Genomic DNA, 19,533 nt, shown 5'->3' on the forward strand with positions numbered 1-19,533 from the left:
TTGAATTGTGGACATTTGGATAACATGAACCTCTGAATGGATATTGCAATTTTCTATAATGGCCTTTCATAACCAATTTTCTGGAATGTGGCATTGCAGAAGGATGCAACAATCGTGTTAGAAGAACAACCTGTATTAATTTAGAGACCCAGTTTCTATTCAATCTGAATTTCTGTTTTTTGAAAAAAAACTGGAATTAAAAATTGTCCAAAACCCATCTGATTTCCTTCAGTGAAGGAAACATGCCATCCTCACCTGGTCTGGCCAAAATGTTACTCCAGACCCACGGCAATGTGGTTGACTGTCAGTTGCCCTCTGATATGGCCTAGCAAGCCATTGAGTTATACCAATTGCTACCAAATCTACCAAGCCCCTAGATGTTGATGAGGGCGACTTTGAGGGATCGTTGACTTTCCTGGTGCCTAGCTCAATGCCAGGTGATCCATCTGGTTTCATTTCTTTGATCAAGAGTAGACCGGGGTGGTAATTGGCCAGGTTGGATTTGTGCTGCTTTTTATGTACAGGATATACCTGGGCAATTTTCCACATTGTTGGGTCGATGTAAGTGTTGCAACTGTACTGGAACAGCTTGGCTAGGGGAGCAGCAAGTTCTGGAGCACAAAACTTCAGTAATGTTGTCAGGGCCTGCAGCCTTTGCTTATCCAGTGCCTCCAGCTTCATGTGGCATGTGGAAACAAGCCCTTCTGCCCAACAAGTCCACACCAACCCTCTGAAGAGTAATTCATCAGGTCCATTTCTCCTATTTACTCCTGCTGAATGTACCTAACCTACACATCCCTCCACATTATGGGCAATTTAGCACCGCCAATTCAGCTAACCTGCACATCTTTGGACTGTTGGAGAAAACCAGAGCACTTGGAGGAAACCCACGCAGACATGGGGAGAATGTGCAAACGACAGACACCCAAGGCTGGAATAAAACCCAGATCCCTGGCATTGTGAGGCAGCAGTGCTAACCACTGAGCCACCATGCCACCCCAAGGAGTGAATCAAATTGGCTGAAAACAGGTATCTGTAATACTGGGGGATTACTGGAGGAGGCTGAAATGGATCTACTCAGCAGTCTGGTGAAGATTGCTGCAAACGCTTCAGTCTCATCTTTACACTGAAAATGAGGGATGTTTACGGAACCCCCTTTTCCAGCGAGTTGTTTAGTTATCCACCAGCATTTACAACTGGATGTACCAGGACTGCAGAACTTAAATGTGATCCATTGGTTGTGGGTTCAGTCACTTCTTGCTTATGCTGTTTGACATGTATGTAGTCCTGTCTGGTAGCTTCGCTAGGTTGACACCTCATCTTCAGCTAAGTCTGGTCCTGCTCGTGGTATGCCCTCCTGCACTTTCCATTGAACTAGGGTTGACCCCCTTGCTTGATTGTAATGGTTGGGTGGGGTAATATACTGAGCCATGAGGTTATACATTGGGTTGAAGTCTAATTCTGCTGCTGTTGATGGCCCATAGTGCCTCAGAGATGCCCAATCTTGTGTTGCTAGATCTTTTCAAGGTGAAGGCAGGACTTGTCTCCACAAGACCTGTGTGGTGGTCTCTTACCGATACTGTCATGGACAGATGCATCTACAGTTAGCAGATTAAGGATGAGGTCAAGTATGTTTTTCACTCACTACCTGTCGCAGACCCAGTCTAGCAGCTATGTCCTTTAGGACCCAACCAGCTCGATCTGGAGTACTGCTGCTGAGCCAGTCTTGGTGGTGGACATTGAAATCCCCCACTCGGAGTACATTTTGGTGCCCTTGCCAGCCTCGATGAGTCAGCAACTGAAGGAGGATAGTGCATGGTTATCGTGGAGAGATTTCCTCACCCTTATTTAACCTGAAGCCATGAGGCTTCACGGGTTCTGGAGTCAATGCTGAGGACGCCCAGAATAAAACCATTCAACTGTATACCACTGTACCACTGCCTCTGCTGGGTCTGTCCTGTCAGTGAGATAGGACATATCTAGGGACAGTGATGGCAGTGTCTGGGATATTGTCTGTCTGTCTGTCTGTAAGGTCAGATTCCATAAATATGACTAAGGTCAGGCTGTTGCGTGACTAGTGCAAGACAGTTCACCCAACTTCGGCACTAGCCTCTGGATGTTCATGAGGATGACTTCGTGGGATTGAAAGGGCAGTTTCTGCCAATCTTTCCTGGTGCCAAGCTCAATGCCATCTGATTTCATTTCTTTGATCAAAAGTCAAATGATCAAGGTGTCATCAACAGTGCTATCGAGCAGCAGCACCACCTCGGAAATAACCTAAACATGATGCAGAGTTTGAATTCTACCAGGGCCAATCCACTCCTGACCACCTTGTAGCTTTGGTTCAAACACAAACAAAAGAGACAACCAGAGGTGAGTGTGACAGTTCTTGATATTAAGGCTGCATTCAACTGAGGCACCAGAGTCTTTGCAAAACTGGAATCAGAGTGTCAAGGTGCAAACTCTCGCGTGGTTAGAGTCATACCTGATACAGGAAGATGGTCATAGTTGGAGATCATTCATCTCCGCTCAAATATGTCTCGCGTTCCTCAGGGTAGTATCCTAGACCCAACCATCTTCAGCTGCTTCATGAATGGCCTGAAGTCGGGATATGCAATCATTGGCGAACAAGGTTCACCACTCCTGATTCCTCAGACTAAAGCAGTCCGTGTCCAAATGCAACAAGATCCAGGCTTGAGTTGATATGTGGCAAGTACCATTCATGCCACAAATGGTTATGTTCATCACCAATAAGAGACAATCTGACCACTTCTCCCTGACATTCAATGGTGTTATCGTCACTGAATCCTCCACTATCAACATCCTGGGCATTGCTATTGATCAAAACTTAACTGGATTTGCCACATAAATGCAGTGGCTACAAGAGCAGATCACGGATAGGAACAGTGCAACAGGTAACTTAATTCCTGATTTCCCAAAGTCTGTCCACCACCTACAAGGCGCAAGTCAGTGCAGCCCCAATAACACTCTAAACATGACACAATCGAGGACAAAGCAGACTAAATTGGCACCACATCTACAAACATCCAATCCCTCTACCACCATTGCTTAATAGCAGTAGTGCCTCTTATCTGTTAGAGGCATTATAGAAATTTGCCAAAGATTTTCAGCACATTCCAAACCCATGGCCTCTTCCTAGAATGACCAGGGCAGTGGCTATATGGGAAAAACCCACGTTCAAGTTTCCCTTGAAGCCACTCATCATCTGACTTGGAAAACCATTCTTTCACTGCTGGGGCAAAATTTGGGAATTCCTTCCCTAATGGTGTTGTGGATCAACCTTCATAGGTGGACTGCAGCAGTTCAAGAGCTCAGCACCACTTTCTCAAGGGCAATTAGGGATGGGAAATAAATGCTGGCCAGCCAGTAATGCCCACATCCCACAAAACGAATAAATGCTATTCAAAACTATTTTTCTGTCTATGTGTGGTCCATATCCCTCTATTATATGTCTGAATTTCCTTGTTCGAGGTTTTGTTTCAGCACCTGTAACTACTGTTTTTTTTTGTAAAATCTTGTTTGCCAAACAGGCTAGAAAATGCAAAACATTTTGGTTTTAAAAGGAACTCCAATTTCTAACCTGGGGGAAAATCCAAAGGTAGCATGATCTTTTATTTTGAGTAGCGCTATTGAGCAGCGCTATTAAAAGCGGTTATTGAAGTATCGTGGAAATTTAAATCTGCAAATGCCTTTAAGGTGTCATTTAAAAATTTGAAAACTGGAACTTTGATTTCTAAGGCATCTGTTTTAGAATTATGGAACCAGGAATGTTTGTTAGTTCTGATGTGGAGCAGCCATTAAAGTTTAGAGCATCAGTAGTCTGAATGTCCCACTTGTTCCTCTGTTAGTACATTTCGAGCAAAATTGCACTTCTGAAGTGGGGTGGCAATGTGTCTTGTAAAGCCTGTAGCATACTTTGTTTTAAAACAATTTCTGTTGGATTTTTTTTTCCTGCTAATCAATCAAGATGTCTTTGGAAAAGAAGAACTTGGAGCAATCTGATCTACAATCAAAGCTTGAAAAACTTGACTTAATCGAGCGAGAATATCTTAGACTAACAGCAACACAGTCTACAGCAGAGGTTAATGTGTTATGTGTTAATATTTTTGTCTGTTATGTTCCCTATAGGATAACCAGTATTTAAATAGCTCAGAGTTTATAGTCAATGGGAAAAGATCTATTGTTTCTCGTACTGACAATTGTCTTTTCACAGGTTTTTAATTGGCAACTTGTCATCAGACACCTGATCAAGTGCACAAGACTCTACAGACAAGCTGTAGTGCAAGTGTGAGACTTTTAAAGATCAGATTAAAGAATTCTTCTGTGTGAGCAAGGAAGTGTAGTATATTTAAATGACTAATTTTTTTTGGTAGAAAATGGAAATGAGCAGAATCAATAAAAACAAATGAAAATAGTCCAATCTTTGACCTTAAGACCTTTGTAACACATCATGAATTTCTGGTTGACAGTAATTGTTACTTATCATGCCGCGTTAGAGTATCACTCACAGGTGTACCAGTCTCCTGTTTCTTTCAAGTGAGTACAGAAACTTCATGCTTGTGCATTTCAGTACAGAATCTCTTGACAAGGTACTGTTATAACAGAGTCCCTGGAAAAGTAAGAGAATTTGGAGAGCACTTTCCAAGTTTCAGGATTTTATCTGTGCACAGGTGTACACCAGCATTTCCTGCCCAATTTTTATTCTGTAATAGTGTTGATAACTGCACATTTTTTTTTGGCAAAACTTGACTGGTGCATGACAGTCTGAATCCTTGCAACAAAGCAAATCACTTGCAATAACAACGCTGTAGTAAATGTCTATGTTGTTCTGTAGATTATACAAGCCTTTTCCTTCTGCCTGACATAATTTTAACAGCCAATTATGTTTATTGCATAGAAGAAAATTTCTGAATTGGAAGAGAAGTTACGAGAAGAAGAACATCAACGAAAACTGATACAGAATAAAGCTGCACAGGTTTGTATAAGGAATCTAATACTGTTCACGAAGCATTTGGGAGTTTAAAATTGGACAGTATAGCAAGGCTCAGGAACCTAACTTAAACCACAGCAGATAAGGCGACAACTACAAAAAGGGGGGCAGTCAACGCAGGACTGAGGGTGTTGCATTTAAATATGTGCAATATACAAATGAAGGTTGAATCAACTTGTAATTCAGGTTGAAACTGGGTATGATGTGGGTACCACAGATGTTGTCACAAGGTGATCAAGGTTGAGAACCAAATTTCCAAGGAAATGCATCCTACTGAAAGAACAGGCAGGCGGGGAGAGGTTGTCTTGTGTAAGGAATGAAATTTAAGTTAATGAGAAATGATCTGGAGTCAGATCTTTGTGCTAAAAGTTGAGAAACTGCAAAGTAGAACAAGTCCTGATTGGAATTATGTGCAGGAATCCTAGGAGTAATCGGGAGATAGAAAATACATGTATGAAAGTCGTTATTACAATAATCAGTTGATTGGAAGGGGAACCTAGGAGAGTAGACAGTGGAGCATCAATGATAAAAGTTTGAGGGTAATTTGGGAGGCATTGCAGAAATTCATTCCAAGAAAAAAGAAACCTACTAAGGTAGGATGAGGCAGCCATGGCTGATGGAAATCTGGGGATAGCATCAAAGCAAAAGGTGGTGAAGATTAGTAGGAAGCTTTTTGAAAACCAGCAGAGGATGGCTAAAATACAATGGGGTGGGGGAGATGAAACATAAGGATAAACTAGCTATAAATTTGCAATTAAAAGATTGCAAGAGGGGCAAGCAAGGACATTGGACCACTGGAGAAGTAGTAATAGGGCACAGAAAAAATAGTGGAAGATCCCAGCAGCATTTTAGAGCTTCGATAGTCAATTCAGAGGTGTGTGTCATGGTCAGCACTAGGGAGAAGTGGTGATGAAGCTACAAGTTCTGATGACTGATAAATGACCTGGACCATATGGACCAAACCCAGGGTTCTGAAGGAGATAACTGAGGAGACAGTGGAGGCATTGGTCTTCCAGGAAATGAGAACAATTTGGGGAGGTTCCTGGAGGACTGAAAAATAGCTAATGTAACACCTCGGTTTCCTATTTCTGCCTCCCTCCTCATTAAACAATGGGTCAGTCAGCCTGTCCTTGGTCATTAAGATTTTAGGGTCTATTATTAAGGATGAGATTTTGGAGTACTTGGAAGTGCATGATAAAATAAGAATGAGTCAGCATAGTTTAGTCAAGGGAATGTTGTACATGACAAATGTTAGAATTCTTTGAGACAGTAATGAGCAAGATAAAGTAGGACCACTGAATGTGATTGGCATGGTGGCTCAGTTGTTAGCACTACTGCTGCACAGCACCAGAGACCTGGGTTTGATTCCAGCCTCTGGCAACTGTGCAAACTCCACGCAGACATTCTCCCCATGTCTGAGTGGGTTTCCTCCAGGTGCTGTGGTTTCTGCCCAAAGTCCAAAGATATGCAGGTTAGGTGAATTGGACAGAATGAGTTGCCCATAATGTTCAGGGATGTGTAGGTTAGGTGCATGAGTCAGGGATAAATGTAGAGTAATACAATAGGGGAATGGGTCTGGGTGGGATACTCTTCGAAGGGTTGGTGTAGACTTGGCTGAAGAGTGTGTTTCCACACTGCAGGGATTCTGTGATTCTATTTGTTTTTGGAAGACCTTTTTGACAAGGTGATGTACAGAAGGCTGCTAAACAAAATGAATCAGTTATGTGAGGGCAAAGTACTGGCATAGGTAAAAGATTGGCTGACTAGTAGAGAGTAGGGATGAAGGGGTCTGGTGACTAGTGGAGTTCTGCAGGAATCAGCATTGGGACCACAACTATTCCTGTTATAAATTTAATAATCTGGACAAAGGAGCTGTGTATTCTTGCTGAGCTTTCAGCTGAAGAGGAAAGGTGAAGGAACAGGTTAAGATAGGGGTCTTGGACAGGCCAGGAGAGTGGGCAAAAAAGTGACAGTGAAATGCAATGCGGAAAAAGGTGTAAGGTTATGCACTGTTCAGAAGAATGAGGTGGAGACTATTTTCTAAACTGAGAAAGGCTTCAGAATTCTGAAGCACAAAGGGATTTGGGAGTCCGAGCTTTTCACATGTTTGTCTCCTTTATTGGAACGTGGTTAAGTATTCCATGGTCTTTAATAACATTTGAAGTATATGTTTTGAAAGGCTGGAATTTTATTGTTATGTTTGCATGTTTGAGGACTTCTTATTATAGTTGCAGACTGGCCTGGAAAGAAACAGAATTTTGTTACAAGCAGTGTCACCAATAGTACCAAAGATGAAGAGAGTAAGAAGCAAGAGGAAGCAGCCAGTCAAGGTAGAGTTGATACTTAACCATAAAGATGTACAGTATGGAAACAGACCCTTTGTTCCAACTTGTCCATGCCCACCAGATATCCTAACCAATCTAGTCTCATTTACCAGCACTAGGCCCATTTCTGTCAAAACCCTTCCTATTCATGTACGTATTAGATGCTTTTTAAATGTTATAATTGTGCCAGCCTCCTCCACTACTTCTAGCAGCTCATTCCATTACACTATTACCTTCTGCTTGAAAAGCTTGCCATTTAGGTCCCTTTAGTTTTTTTTTCCCCCCCTCATTCTAAACCTATGCCCTCTCGTTCGAGACTCATTTCCCCCCCACCCCATCCCACCCCAGGGAAAAGACCTTGTTTATTTACCCTATCCATACCCCTCTTGATTTTGTAAACTTCTAAAAGGTCTCAGTCTCCAGCACTACAGAAAAACAACCCCAGCTAATCAGCCTCTCCCTATAGCTCAAATCCTCCAACCCCAGCAACATCTTTTCTGAACCCTTTCAAGTTTCAAGATAGAAAGAAGACCAGAATTGCACACACTATTTCAAAAGTGGCCTAACTAATGTCCTGAGCAGCCACAACATGACCTCCTAGCTCCTATACTCAATGCTCTGCCCAATAAAAGAAAGCATACCAAATGCTGCCTTTCCCTATCCTATCTAACTGTGACTCCACTTTCAAGGTGCTATCAACCTGCACTCCAAGGTCTCTTTGTTCAACAACACTCCCCACAACCTTACCGTTAAGTCTATAAGCCCTGCTCTGATTTGCCTTTCCAAAATGTATGGATTTATCTGAATTAAACTCCATCTGCCACTCGTCAACCCACTGACCCATATGATCAAGATTTTTTTTTTTGCTGTCCACTACACCTCAATTTTAGTGTCATCTGCAAATCTCTAACTATACTTCCTGTGTTCACATCCAAATCATTATATAAATGACAAAAAGAAGTGGACCCAGCACCAACTCTTGTCTCACACCATTGGTCAGAGGCCTCTAGCCTGAAAGGCAACCCTCCACCACCACCACCACCCTTTGTCTTTTACCTTTTGAGTCTGTTCTATATCCAAATGGCTAGTCTTCCCTGTATTCGATGAGCCTCAACCTTGCTAACCAGCCTCCCATGGAGAACCTTGTCGAATGCCTGACTAAGGTCCATACAGATCACATCCACCACTCTGTCGTCTTAAGTCCTTTTTTTTACTACTTCGAAAAACCCAATCAAGTTTGAGATTTGACTTCCAATGCACAAAGCCATGTTGACTATCTCTAATCATTTCCTGCTTTTCCAAATACATGTAAACCCTGTTCCTCAATTCCATCCAACTACCTTCCCACCCTAAAAGGTTCGCCGGTCTATAGTTCCCTGACTTTTCCTTACCAACTTGCTCTAGCTAACAAGAACTGACCTGCTTCTACGAGGATTTTGAAGCACTCTGCAATCTTCTAAAATATCATTTTGGTTTAGGGTTGGTCCATGTGACTGGAAAAATAATAAGTTTCCTTGAAAGTACGCCTTGTTTAAAAAACACATTCAAGTATTTTCATATCAGATGATACAACTACTAAAGATGCAGATGGATTGGAGCAGATGTGATTAACTGGAAAAATGCAGCAATGTCAACATTGGGCGGCACAGTGGTTAGCACTGCTGCCTCTCAGTGCCAGAGACCTGGGTTCAGTTCCCACCTCTGGCAACTGTCTGTGTGGAGTTTGCACATTCTCCCTGTGTCTGCGTGCTCCAGTTTCCTCCCACAGTCCACAGATGTGCAGGTTAGGTGAATTAGCCATGCTAAATTGCCTGTAGTGTTAGGTGAAGGGGTAAATGTAGGGGAATGGGTTGGTCTTTGGAGTGTCGGTGTGAACTTGTTGGGCCGTAGGGCCTGTTTCCACACTGTGTTAAAATCTAATCTAAATATATGGAGGCAATGGCACAGTGGTAACATCACTGGACTAGGAATCTAAGGGCCCAAGAATCTGCAGCATTTTCTCAGCAATATGAAATTTGGACTCCATTCATAAATCTCAATTATAATCTTAAACTATGCTAATGTTAACCTGGAAATAATTGCCAACTTGATGTGAAAACCCAGACTGTTCACTAACGTGCTTCCTCTTGGGGAAGAAAAACTATCCTCACCAGATCAGACTCCGGATCTGCAGTTGTGTTGATTATTAACTATGACTTGCAATGGCCTAGAAAACTACTCCATTGAACCAAATCTAAGAAAAGGATTGAAACCAGGCAGATTAACTAGCATCAACTTGGTCACTTTGTTAAAATAAAAAAGACAAATCCAGCTCTTTCAATCTTGCCAAGTCCTATTTCCTAATATCTGGGAGCTTGTGAAAAAATGTTCATCTCGTCCTTGGAGAATATACGAAACACTACCATCTCATGTCCAAAGTGGCAGCATGGTATATAGTCAGGAGGGAGTTATCCTAGAAGTCCTAAATATTGGCTGGACCCCAGTTGCTTCCTGATATCAGGTCAAACATGGGCAAGTGGGCGTGTTGATCACAAACCAGCAACTGCACTTCCCCCCAGTTGATGAATCAGTACTCTCCTGTTGAAAATTAATTGAAACAGTGTTTCGAGTGCATAGAATTTCCTCTGGATGGGGAGCTTTAAAGGCCATTTCCAAAACTGGCTCAGTAGCACTGCTGCAGGACACTGGCAGAAACTCAGCAGAAGTGAGTAATACATGACATTATTCTGGACATTAATATCCCAACTTGACTGGCACTGCCACTGAACTGCATTTCAAATAGACCCAACAATTTTAACATTGACAGTTATGAGCGGTAGCAGCACAACTGTGTTCAGTCATCATTTATAACTTGTCCCTGTTATCTCCAGATGCCAGTCTTTTAACAGTTTGACTCGTGATATCAAGATACTAGTTGAAGTCACTTGGTGCTATCAGGGTACTTCCTGACAAACGTACTAAAGAGTTGCGCTCCAGAACTAGACACATCACTAGCTAATTCCACCTAAAACCCTGGTGTATACCCAAAAATGTCAAAAATTACACATCTGTGTCTTGTATCCAAAATGCAGAACTGGTCAGTCACTGCCTGATTTTTGGTCTGATTTTGATCACTAAAGTAATGGAAGTGATTTTCTGACGGTAGTCATTTCCTGAGCAATGGCACTACCATAGCAGAATTCCCTGCCTTCAACCTCCTGGAAGATAGCTGTTGACTAGAAACAGCTATATAAACACTTTTTGTTTAAGCCAGTGTCCTCGACTTTTATGACCACCTTCTATGGCATGTCTGCACACCACCTTTCTACCATTGTGTCTATTGCCTCCTGCTATTTGCATATGCAATCCTTTGCATTTAATTTCATCTGCCATGGTTTCCCATTCAAGCCATACTCTCGGTTAGTGATTTTGGATGTGTGAGAATGCATTGTAGCCTCCATATTCAAACCGAATCAAATCTTTATTATTATGAACAGTCATCCTAACACCATCATCTGGGGGATACCACTACCCATCATCTTTCACTTTGGAAAGGTAATTGCTCACCATTTCTGTGCTCTGATCTCGTGGGTACCTTTTTATGCTATTGCAAGCACCATCCCTTTCTTGGCAGGCATCTCAGTTTTGTCATTCTTTCAAAAGCTTCCACCACATTCATTTAATCATCTTCTGTTACTTCATCAAACCATGTTGCATCTAAACCTCCCATTTGCACTTATGATACTGATTTAAGGGAGTACTGTTTGATTGGGGACTGAGGCAAATTCTATTGTTAAACAACACTGATTTTTTTTTTGCATCTCCTTGACAAAAATTGCACATCTGAAAGCGGTGTTAAAGAGGAAATTCTCCTTCAGTAATGTGCTTTAATAAAATTGTGTTGTGGTAATGTCACGAGACTAGTAATTCATTGGCGCTGGCTATTGCTGAGAGTTCATGGTGTCCAGTAGCTGTGGTGGTATATAAATTTGATTATTAAATCTGGAGTTTGTCTTGGTGGTGATAATGAGTTATTAAGGATTTGTCAAAAGAGTGCATCTGGTGAACTTCCTGGGGGGGTGGGGAAGGAAATTTGCCACATTGCCCAATCTAGCATGCATGTGACTCCAGATCCACCTCATTTGATTGACTTACAATTAATTCTCGTATATTTTTATGCGTTAGTCCTTGCCAGTGATGCTCATATTCCATGAAATAGCAATGGAGGATGCAGGTAAAAGAATCAACCTGGACTGTGGTATTCAGGTACTTGAGAGTGGCTTGAAGCTACAACTGTCTGACTCTGGCATATACTGCCCAGAAACCTCCAGCTGACATTAGCCAAATTTTGGTACTTTGAGCACTGTTTTGCTGGATGGTTGTGAAGAGAAGATTGCTGAGCTGTATGTAAATATATGAATCTCTGACATGCTCTCCCTAGCACTTTTTTTCTTTTCCAGAAACCTTGTACAAACCAGTCGCATGTTCAGCCTCATTATCGCTTCAACCTAGGTGATATACCATTTGTTGCAGGAAAAGTGAGTATCTTTTGCATCAGTTTTGCATTTTGTTCTGATATTGCGATGATGCTTATTGCTGGCACATTGTCTATTGCCTTTGTTTGTTCAAGTCCTCTAACACATGCTTTCAAATGTGGCTGGTACTGTTGCCGGAGATATGCAAGAATGATGTCCGGCTAAGGAGGGACAGTGAATTTTAATAGCTTTCAAGAGAACTTGAATGTAAACCATTTTATAGATGAAACTTGATTTTATTCTATCTTTATTTCCAGTTGTCAGTCATGTCATCTTTCATCCATCTGGAGTCATGTTTGACTGGCATCACTCCAAAAAGGATAATGAACCATTTACGAACGATATGTAGAGTGTGTTCATGTTGTGTGGTTATGGTAATTTTGTTATACTTATCCAAAACACAGCTGTTGAATTTGAATACCATAAATCACTATTATAAATAACTGATTCAGGGAGTCCATTGAAGGATAAAGCCTGCTATCCCTATTCTCCTCCCTGGCCTTTCCAGCTCCAGTCCCACAATATTATTGTGCTAAATGATTTGTAACAACAAATCAAGGATCTTGCGAGCATCTCTTGCACTTTTTATGTTTGAGTTTCATATCCATGTTATAAATTCTTAAGTTTGGAAGCTGATTTCCTATTATCAATGCTGTCTGCTTTCAATCTACCATAAACACACTATACTCTAAGTTGCACTGCAACTTACTAAAGTTCCTTCAGGTCTCTCATTCTCAATTATCATCGAGAAGAACAAGGGCAGCAGATGCAAGGTAATACCACCTCCAAGTACCCCATTTAAGTCATGCCATCCTGGCTTGGAAATAGAGCACCATACTTTGCTGATTGAAAGCCTGGAATTGGCTTTTCTAATTGTATGCACCTGTACTAGATGGTCTGAAGTTACTAAAGGTAACGTGCCACCATCTTAAGGGCAATTAGGGATGGACAAAAAAAATATTACTTTTGCCAACGATACTGTCATCCAGAGAAAACTTTTTAAAAGGGCATAACCATTTTGTTGCAATCTTCTATTTGTAGCAGTTCAAGTTTGCCCAGCATAAATGAGGACATTTATGATTTGGTCAGTTTGTTTTAAGCTTGTTTAGGATTCTGCACAAGATCAACTGCTGAATTTTTGAAAGAGGGGATATATTGTGGATAATACTTATATTCCTCATACTGGAAAGATTTATTAAATTGTGGATTTAATAATAGATGAGAAGCAAGAATGATCAATATACAATTAGTTATCATATGAAAAAGCTTTCATCAATGATGTGTAATAAGAAACAATTATTTTCAATTTATCAATTTGTTGTTATGTTCAATTTCCTCATACCTTTTCTTATTCAGTCTGTAAGTCCAAGCCATTCAGTCCGTGCAAATGTTCAGCATGTCTTGCATTTGTTGAAGCAACACAACAAGATTTTGTGCAACGATCATGTTGTCAGTGACCAGTCAATGGCCAGGAACAAAATCTCTCGAGATTCCAATATAATAGCTGGCAGTTCTTCTGGATCGACCACTTCCTCCAGGTCCCGTGAGGTGCTGTCTGAATTACTGTTGACGCTACAAGATGAGTTTGGACAAATGAGCTTGTAAGTATACTGTTTCTCTGGTGACTTGTAGAATTGACAATTTGTGAATACAGTTTCTTTTAGCTTTATGTAGCTGCTTGTGAAATATGGGCGCTCTATTACGGAGGTATAAATTTGCTTCTAGTAAGGGTCCTATCTGAAAGTGGAGTGTTTTTGTTGTCAGCTGGGGCAAGTTGACTGCTGAGGGACTGGTTATGAGGAAGCTGTATACTATTCTTCCAGTTGATCTAGTAAAGAATAAGTTGGAAGTGCAAGTTGAGTGCAACCTCTCCATTTATTGGTGCCAGTTACATTCATTATTTTCTATTTCTCTTTTCTTTCTGCTTGCCACCGAGGGATGCAGGCATCTAATGTAGGGAAGGAACTGTGTGGGCGTACATCACTTTATTTCCAATTCTTTCTATACTCTGACTCTTTTCCCCTTTCTGAAATGCTCTTTTGAAATGCTAAGCAACTGCACTAAGTCCTTGGGTATTAAAAACTAACCTTCCAATTTCAGTGCAGATAATGAATGCAGTGTTTTGTTTTTAATCTAGTGAGCACCAAGAACTGGTGAATCAAATTCGCGAAGCAAATTCAAATACAGTGAGAGAGGACTTGGAACGAGAATTAGAATCATTGATGAAAAGAATAGAAGCAAAAAGAGATCAAATTGGTCAAGTCCGTCAACACCAGGCATCGGTAAGGATCAAAATTCTCTAAGTAGGTCAGTTCCTACTTGTACTCAGTGGTGGGGAAAATACTCAGAACACCTACATATCTTATCTATTTACACTGTTTGTCACTACCAGAATCCTTAATACAAACTCATGTAGGCATATTATTTTTAGTGAGACACGTAAGAAGTCATATAGGCTTGTTCTTGTATTTAGCTCCATATTCAACTATTTCTTCCACTGTTTCAGCCCAACAGTGTTAAAAATCCAGTTTGCAATTATTTGCAGCAGTAACAAGTCCTGTTTATAAATTCAGACTCTGTTATTTGCATTTATGACATTGCATGCTGTGCATGTGGAGGCCTGTCTAGTTGTGCAGCATCATTAGTGATGCAGAAAGGATCCTGGCCAGTCGTCATGTTATGGCCTGCAGACCACTGATATAGATGAGAATTGGCTGACATATTTTCAACCACTTCAAGAACGCTAGCATATTTTAAAAATTAAAACTGTTCACTGCCCTGAATTTCTATATTTATCTATTTTTCTCAGTGGTCCAAAATAATTATTTGCTACACCAACATTACATTTCAGGATTGAATTACCCAGATTTCTTTTTGCGGGAGACTACTCAAATGAGTTTCACAAAATTATAGCCCTATTTGTGATACTATTTCTTGATCATTTTTGTATTTGACCAACTCATTGGACAGTAATTTAAACTGTTTTCTCTCTAGGTTAGCTTTCACTCGAAGTCACTTGTATGGTCTTGACATGACACAGAAATGTGATAAATGTTTGCATATACATGTGATTTAGGGACAGGAGAAAGGTATTTGATGTCCAGACATCACCTACAACATCTTGACTGGCCTGATTTGGCATTCTTGTCCACCCCTGAAAATATTTCATTCACTTGGTTATCAGGATCTATTTATTTCTGCTTTTTTAAAATATTCAAAGACTTCACTCTCCACCTATTGTGAAGTCTTCTAAAGATTTGTAACCCTCAAATTCTCTTTATCTCTGTCTTAAATGGCTAATCCTTGTTAAACAGTGACCCATAGCTTGAGAGATTCCAAGAGGAAATATCCTTTCCACATGTACCCTATCAAGACCCCTCGGGATCAAGCTTTAATCAAGTTGCTCTGACAATTCCGAAGCCAGCAAATTTAAGCCTACCCTGTCCACCCTTTCCTTATTAAACATAATGCTAATTTTAGGGTACAAATCCAGCAAACCTGCATTTTACATTCTTCCTTCAATAAGGTGACCAATATGGTACACAGTACTCCACGTTTTTGCATTCAAATCTTTCAATTCTGTTAGCTTTACTAAATGCTTTGCAATTCCTGCTCATAATGCCCAGGTCCATCTATGTATCAGTGCTGCAATTTCTCACCAATTAAACATATGAACAGTTTCACATTTTCCAGATCTTTGTGCGCTCAGTCAATCTTCTGCATCTCTTTTGTTGTCTCCTTGCAACTTTCTTTCCGACTGGGTGATTTTGTGCCAGAAAATTCTGTAACTGTGGTTTCGGTCCCTTCCACATAAGTTGCCAAGCCCGAGTTTCTCCAGCACTTTGTATATTCAATCTGCAGTATTTTCCTTTTATTTTGTCCCTTCATCCAAGTTGCAGAATCCCAACAGTGCAGACAGAGTTTGGCCCATCGTTCTGCACTGACCCTCCAAAGAACATGCCTTCCAGACTTAAACACTTTTCCCTGTCTTCCTCCATTTAACATGTATAATGCATTTAGCCTGGACACTCTGGAGCAAGTCAGTGTGGTCAGTCCACCTGTCCTGCACATCTTTGGACTGTGGGGGTCAATTGGAGCACCTATTGGAAACTCCAACAGAGACAACTTGCAAACTTCACCCACCAGTTTCCCTCTACTTGAATTGTATCTGGGTCCCTGGCACTGAGGTAGTAGTGCTAACCACTTACTTTGGGTGGCTGCTCCATTTATATAAAAAGTAATTTACATAAATTGTCAATAGGTGAGACCCCAGCACTGATTCCTTTGACAGACTATTGTATCTTGTCAGCCAACTAATGAATCATTCATGTCCACTTCCCTGTTAGCTAGCTCCATTTCTAGCCATGCTGCAGACCACAAACTCTTATTTTTGACAGTACAGTATTGCCCATGACTGAGCTAGTTGACTGGCCCAGGTTTGATTGAAAAATGTTATCTAGTGTTGTCCATGAATGTAACATGTCTTATCACGTAGAATTTACCAGGTGTTTTCCTAGACATAATAGATACTACCCATCCATGTGATTGGAAACCTGTTAACAATGTTGTTTCAGGTTGCACGCTGCATTTAAAAGATCAAGAATGAACATTCTGCTATCTTTCTGCTTTTCATTCTGTGATTGATATGGATCTTGCTTGTTTTCACTTTTTTTAAAGCTTAAACTGCAGGAAACTATGAGGAGGAAGCATTACACCAGTGGAGGGTCAACTCAGAAAAAAGCTCATAAGAATTTAAATGATGTGCAAGCCAGGGTAGCAACAACTAGAGGAAGTGATACTACTATTCAAGTGCGACCAGGAACTAAAAGCAAAAAGAGCCTTTGTTTATTAAGAGATATGCAGACCCTACAAACTACTCTTCAAAAAGATGATGTTTGTTGGAGCTATTGAAGCGATGTAATTTTGAAACTTCAGTCCCCAATATGCTTATGTCATCTTTTTATTTTTCAATTATTCCTGTCTTTTTGATCAGATGTTATGTGCAAAATGGTGAATGCCTGTTTGTGAAATGGGAGCTTTTAAATCTTGTTGGTGAACTACTACACTTCAATGATTTGTTGTTGACTGTAATAATTATATAACTTGTAACTGAAAGGTGTTGAGGTGCATGTGTGTTCTTCAGTTGGGGAAAAATTCAAACTCACTTGATCTGAAAGTGGAAAGTTAGTCTTTTTTACTTTTTACTGCTGCTCTAATAGTTCATTTTAGTTTGCTGTGGTCACAGCAGCAGTTACTTTGAAGTTCAACAGTACTTCATTACGAAGTTACAAAATAATCTAAAGGTTTGCAAATGAATGACCCCCAGATTCATATCTCAGGGAAAATTATCTAGCAATATATTTAAGGCATGGAGTCTCAAGGTGACGATCGTTTGTGTAAATAACATTTTTTATTTGTCAACTTTAATTGCAAATGATGGTTTGTGCACATTTTATACATAACTCTTTTTAGTCTATTTTTAAAGATGAGTAGACCATGATGTTATATTTATGCCCCTGATCCTGGCATTCAGCAGAAAGTATGCTTGAGAAAAAATTATTTCAATAAAGATTTTTCATTTTTTTAGGTGACTGGCAATCTGCGCAAGGCTGTGTATACTTGCACTTTAAATGTTCTGTATATTAATTTAAATATTGCAAAGATTGCAAATCGCTAATTTTGTGGATTTCAGTTCATGACAGTGGAAGGACTGTAGAGTATCTGAAAGGGGAATGCATTCATGGTGAAAGACTTCACAATTTCCTTTAGGCCTTTCTTAAAAGGGAAAAATCTGCTGTCTGTAAGAGTTTCACAGTAAGAAATGGAGTGCTGTTGGCCGATGCAATTGAAGGAATACCTGGTAAATTTTGAACAGTTAGACTATGCTTTTATAGAACTGAGACTAATTGGTTTGCTTGTATTTGTATGACTGTATTGACGAGTTCCCCTGATTCAGCCAATGGCTGGATTAAATCAACAATTTTGATAAGATTTTTTTCAAAATCCCACTTTTGTCTCCCTTTTGCTGGTTTACCTTTTGTAGTGTTTACAGTGCGTACAGAAAATATCACAGAACTGGTTGTGTATTGTTTTTCTCAGAATCACCACAGTGTGGAAAAAGTCCACACTGATGCTGTGAAGAGTAACCTACCCAGACTCATTTCCTCCTACCCTATTGCTGTCCATGTGCATGTCCAGTTGTTGTTTAAATGTCCCTAATGCCTCTGCTTTCACCGCCACAGCTGGCAATGCATTCACAACTCTCTGCGTAATGAACCTACCTCTACGATCTCCTTTATACCTTCCTCTTTATACCTTCAAACTATATGACTCCTCGTATCACTCCATACTACCCTGGGGAAAAGTCTCTGGCTGCTGTCTCTATCTATTCCACTCATAATCTTGGTTACCTCGATCAGAAGCTCCTAATCATAAGTGGTCTGGCAACTTGCAATGGTGCATGTTTGTAGACCTGTGCCTTATAAATGGTGGACAGGCTTGGGGAGTCAGAGCTTCTGTAACTTGCCACAAAGTTGTATGTTTGTGGTCTGTATTTGTATGACTGTTCTAAACATCAAGGAGGCATAATTAGGTTCGGTCACTGGTCAGTGGACTAATAAATTTGAAAATAAATAAAATTTACAATGTTAAACTTGCATTGCTGCGTTTGGACATAGACTGTTTCACTACCTTAGGAGTCATGAATTGAATTCTGGACTTCAATTATGGCACATCCCTACTTCTGACATTGTTGGAAGGGCTTTCATTAATACAATTGCAATGTTGGCAGAGCAAGCTACTTTGTCATGGCACTGAGCTGATTGGTCTTCAACAATGACAACCATCTTTGGACTAGGTATAATTTTAATAGTGATGAATTCTTTGTCATGAGGTCTCGCCCTATGGCAAAGTGCCACTTGCCAAAGAAGGATTGTTGTGTTGCCTGATAATTCTCTCATTTGGCTAATGTCTTTGTAGTTTTTGGGGTGCTAAATGGTCAATTTGTATTTGTCCTTTTTTTTTTGTCGACAACTGGCGCACAGACCTACTCAAAAAAACTTCATAAATCTCGAGAAATAAGTATAACAGACTTCCAAAAATTGAAACCAGACCGTTCCAACAGTACAGATTACCCAAAATTCATAAACCAGGAGGGCCCCCACCCCCCCACCCCCCCGCCTCAGATGCATAGTCTTGCTACCTGCAACACCAATTTACAGATTGACCAAGGTGCTACACCAGTATTAACTGGAGAGAGGGGACTTGTTGAAAGTGCGAACACTGGCCGAGATTAATACACTTGAACAGATTGATATTTAGTAAGTTGATATGCTAGAAATTCTGGGAAGCATCAGATCCCCAGGGCAGGACGGGATATATTCAAAGTTACTACAGGAAGTTTAAAATGAGATGGTTGCTCTCTGGTGATGGTCTCTCTCCACTGGAATAAGACTGACTGATTAGAGGGAGGCAAATGTTGTTCCATTGTTCAAGAAAAGGAGCATCAAAATCCCTCAAAAATTACAGACCTGTCAGTACGTGCTTGTCTGTGGCAAGCAAGGTACTGGAAAAATGCAGAGATTTTTTTCCAAATAGTCATAAATTCTTACTATGATTAAAGATAGCATAGCATTATGAAGGTCAGGTCATGCCTCAAGCCTTATTGAGTTCTTTGTCAACTTGT

The 19,533-nt window shown here is 40.5% G+C and overlaps 1 protein-coding gene across 5 annotated transcripts in view; it reads left to right on the forward strand.

Moving 5' to 3' along the window:
• Nucleotides 1–18,505, forward strand: part of LOC140481519 (centrosomal protein of 57 kDa-like) — a 48,440-nt gene extending 29,935 nt beyond the window's left edge. For 4 of the 5 annotated variants that reach the window (XM_072577849.1, XM_072577850.1, XM_072577847.1 and 1 more), the window contains 7 exons: nucleotides 3,989–4,102; nucleotides 4,919–4,996; nucleotides 7,240–7,341; nucleotides 11,775–11,852; nucleotides 13,206–13,450; nucleotides 13,987–14,131; nucleotides 16,527–18,505. In XM_072577849.1, the coding sequence (XP_072433950.1) occupies nucleotides 3,989–4,102; nucleotides 4,919–4,996; nucleotides 7,240–7,341; nucleotides 11,775–11,852; nucleotides 13,206–13,450; nucleotides 13,987–14,131; nucleotides 16,527–16,760 (996 nt within the window). In that variant the 3' untranslated portion in view covers nucleotides 16,761–18,505. The remainder of the gene's footprint in view (nucleotides 1–3,988; nucleotides 4,103–4,918; nucleotides 4,997–7,239; nucleotides 7,342–11,774; nucleotides 11,853–13,205; nucleotides 13,451–13,986; nucleotides 14,132–16,526) is intronic. The other variant, XM_072577848.1, reaches the window with a different exon arrangement.
• The last annotated feature ends 1,028 nt before the right edge of the window (nucleotides 18,506–19,533 follow it).

The sequence above is a fragment of the Chiloscyllium punctatum genome, chromosome 9 (assembly GCF_047496795.1).
Source record: "Chiloscyllium punctatum isolate Juve2018m chromosome 9, sChiPun1.3, whole genome shotgun sequence".
In the NCBI taxonomy this organism is placed as follows: Eukaryota; Metazoa; Chordata; class Chondrichthyes; order Orectolobiformes; family Hemiscylliidae; genus Chiloscyllium; species Chiloscyllium punctatum.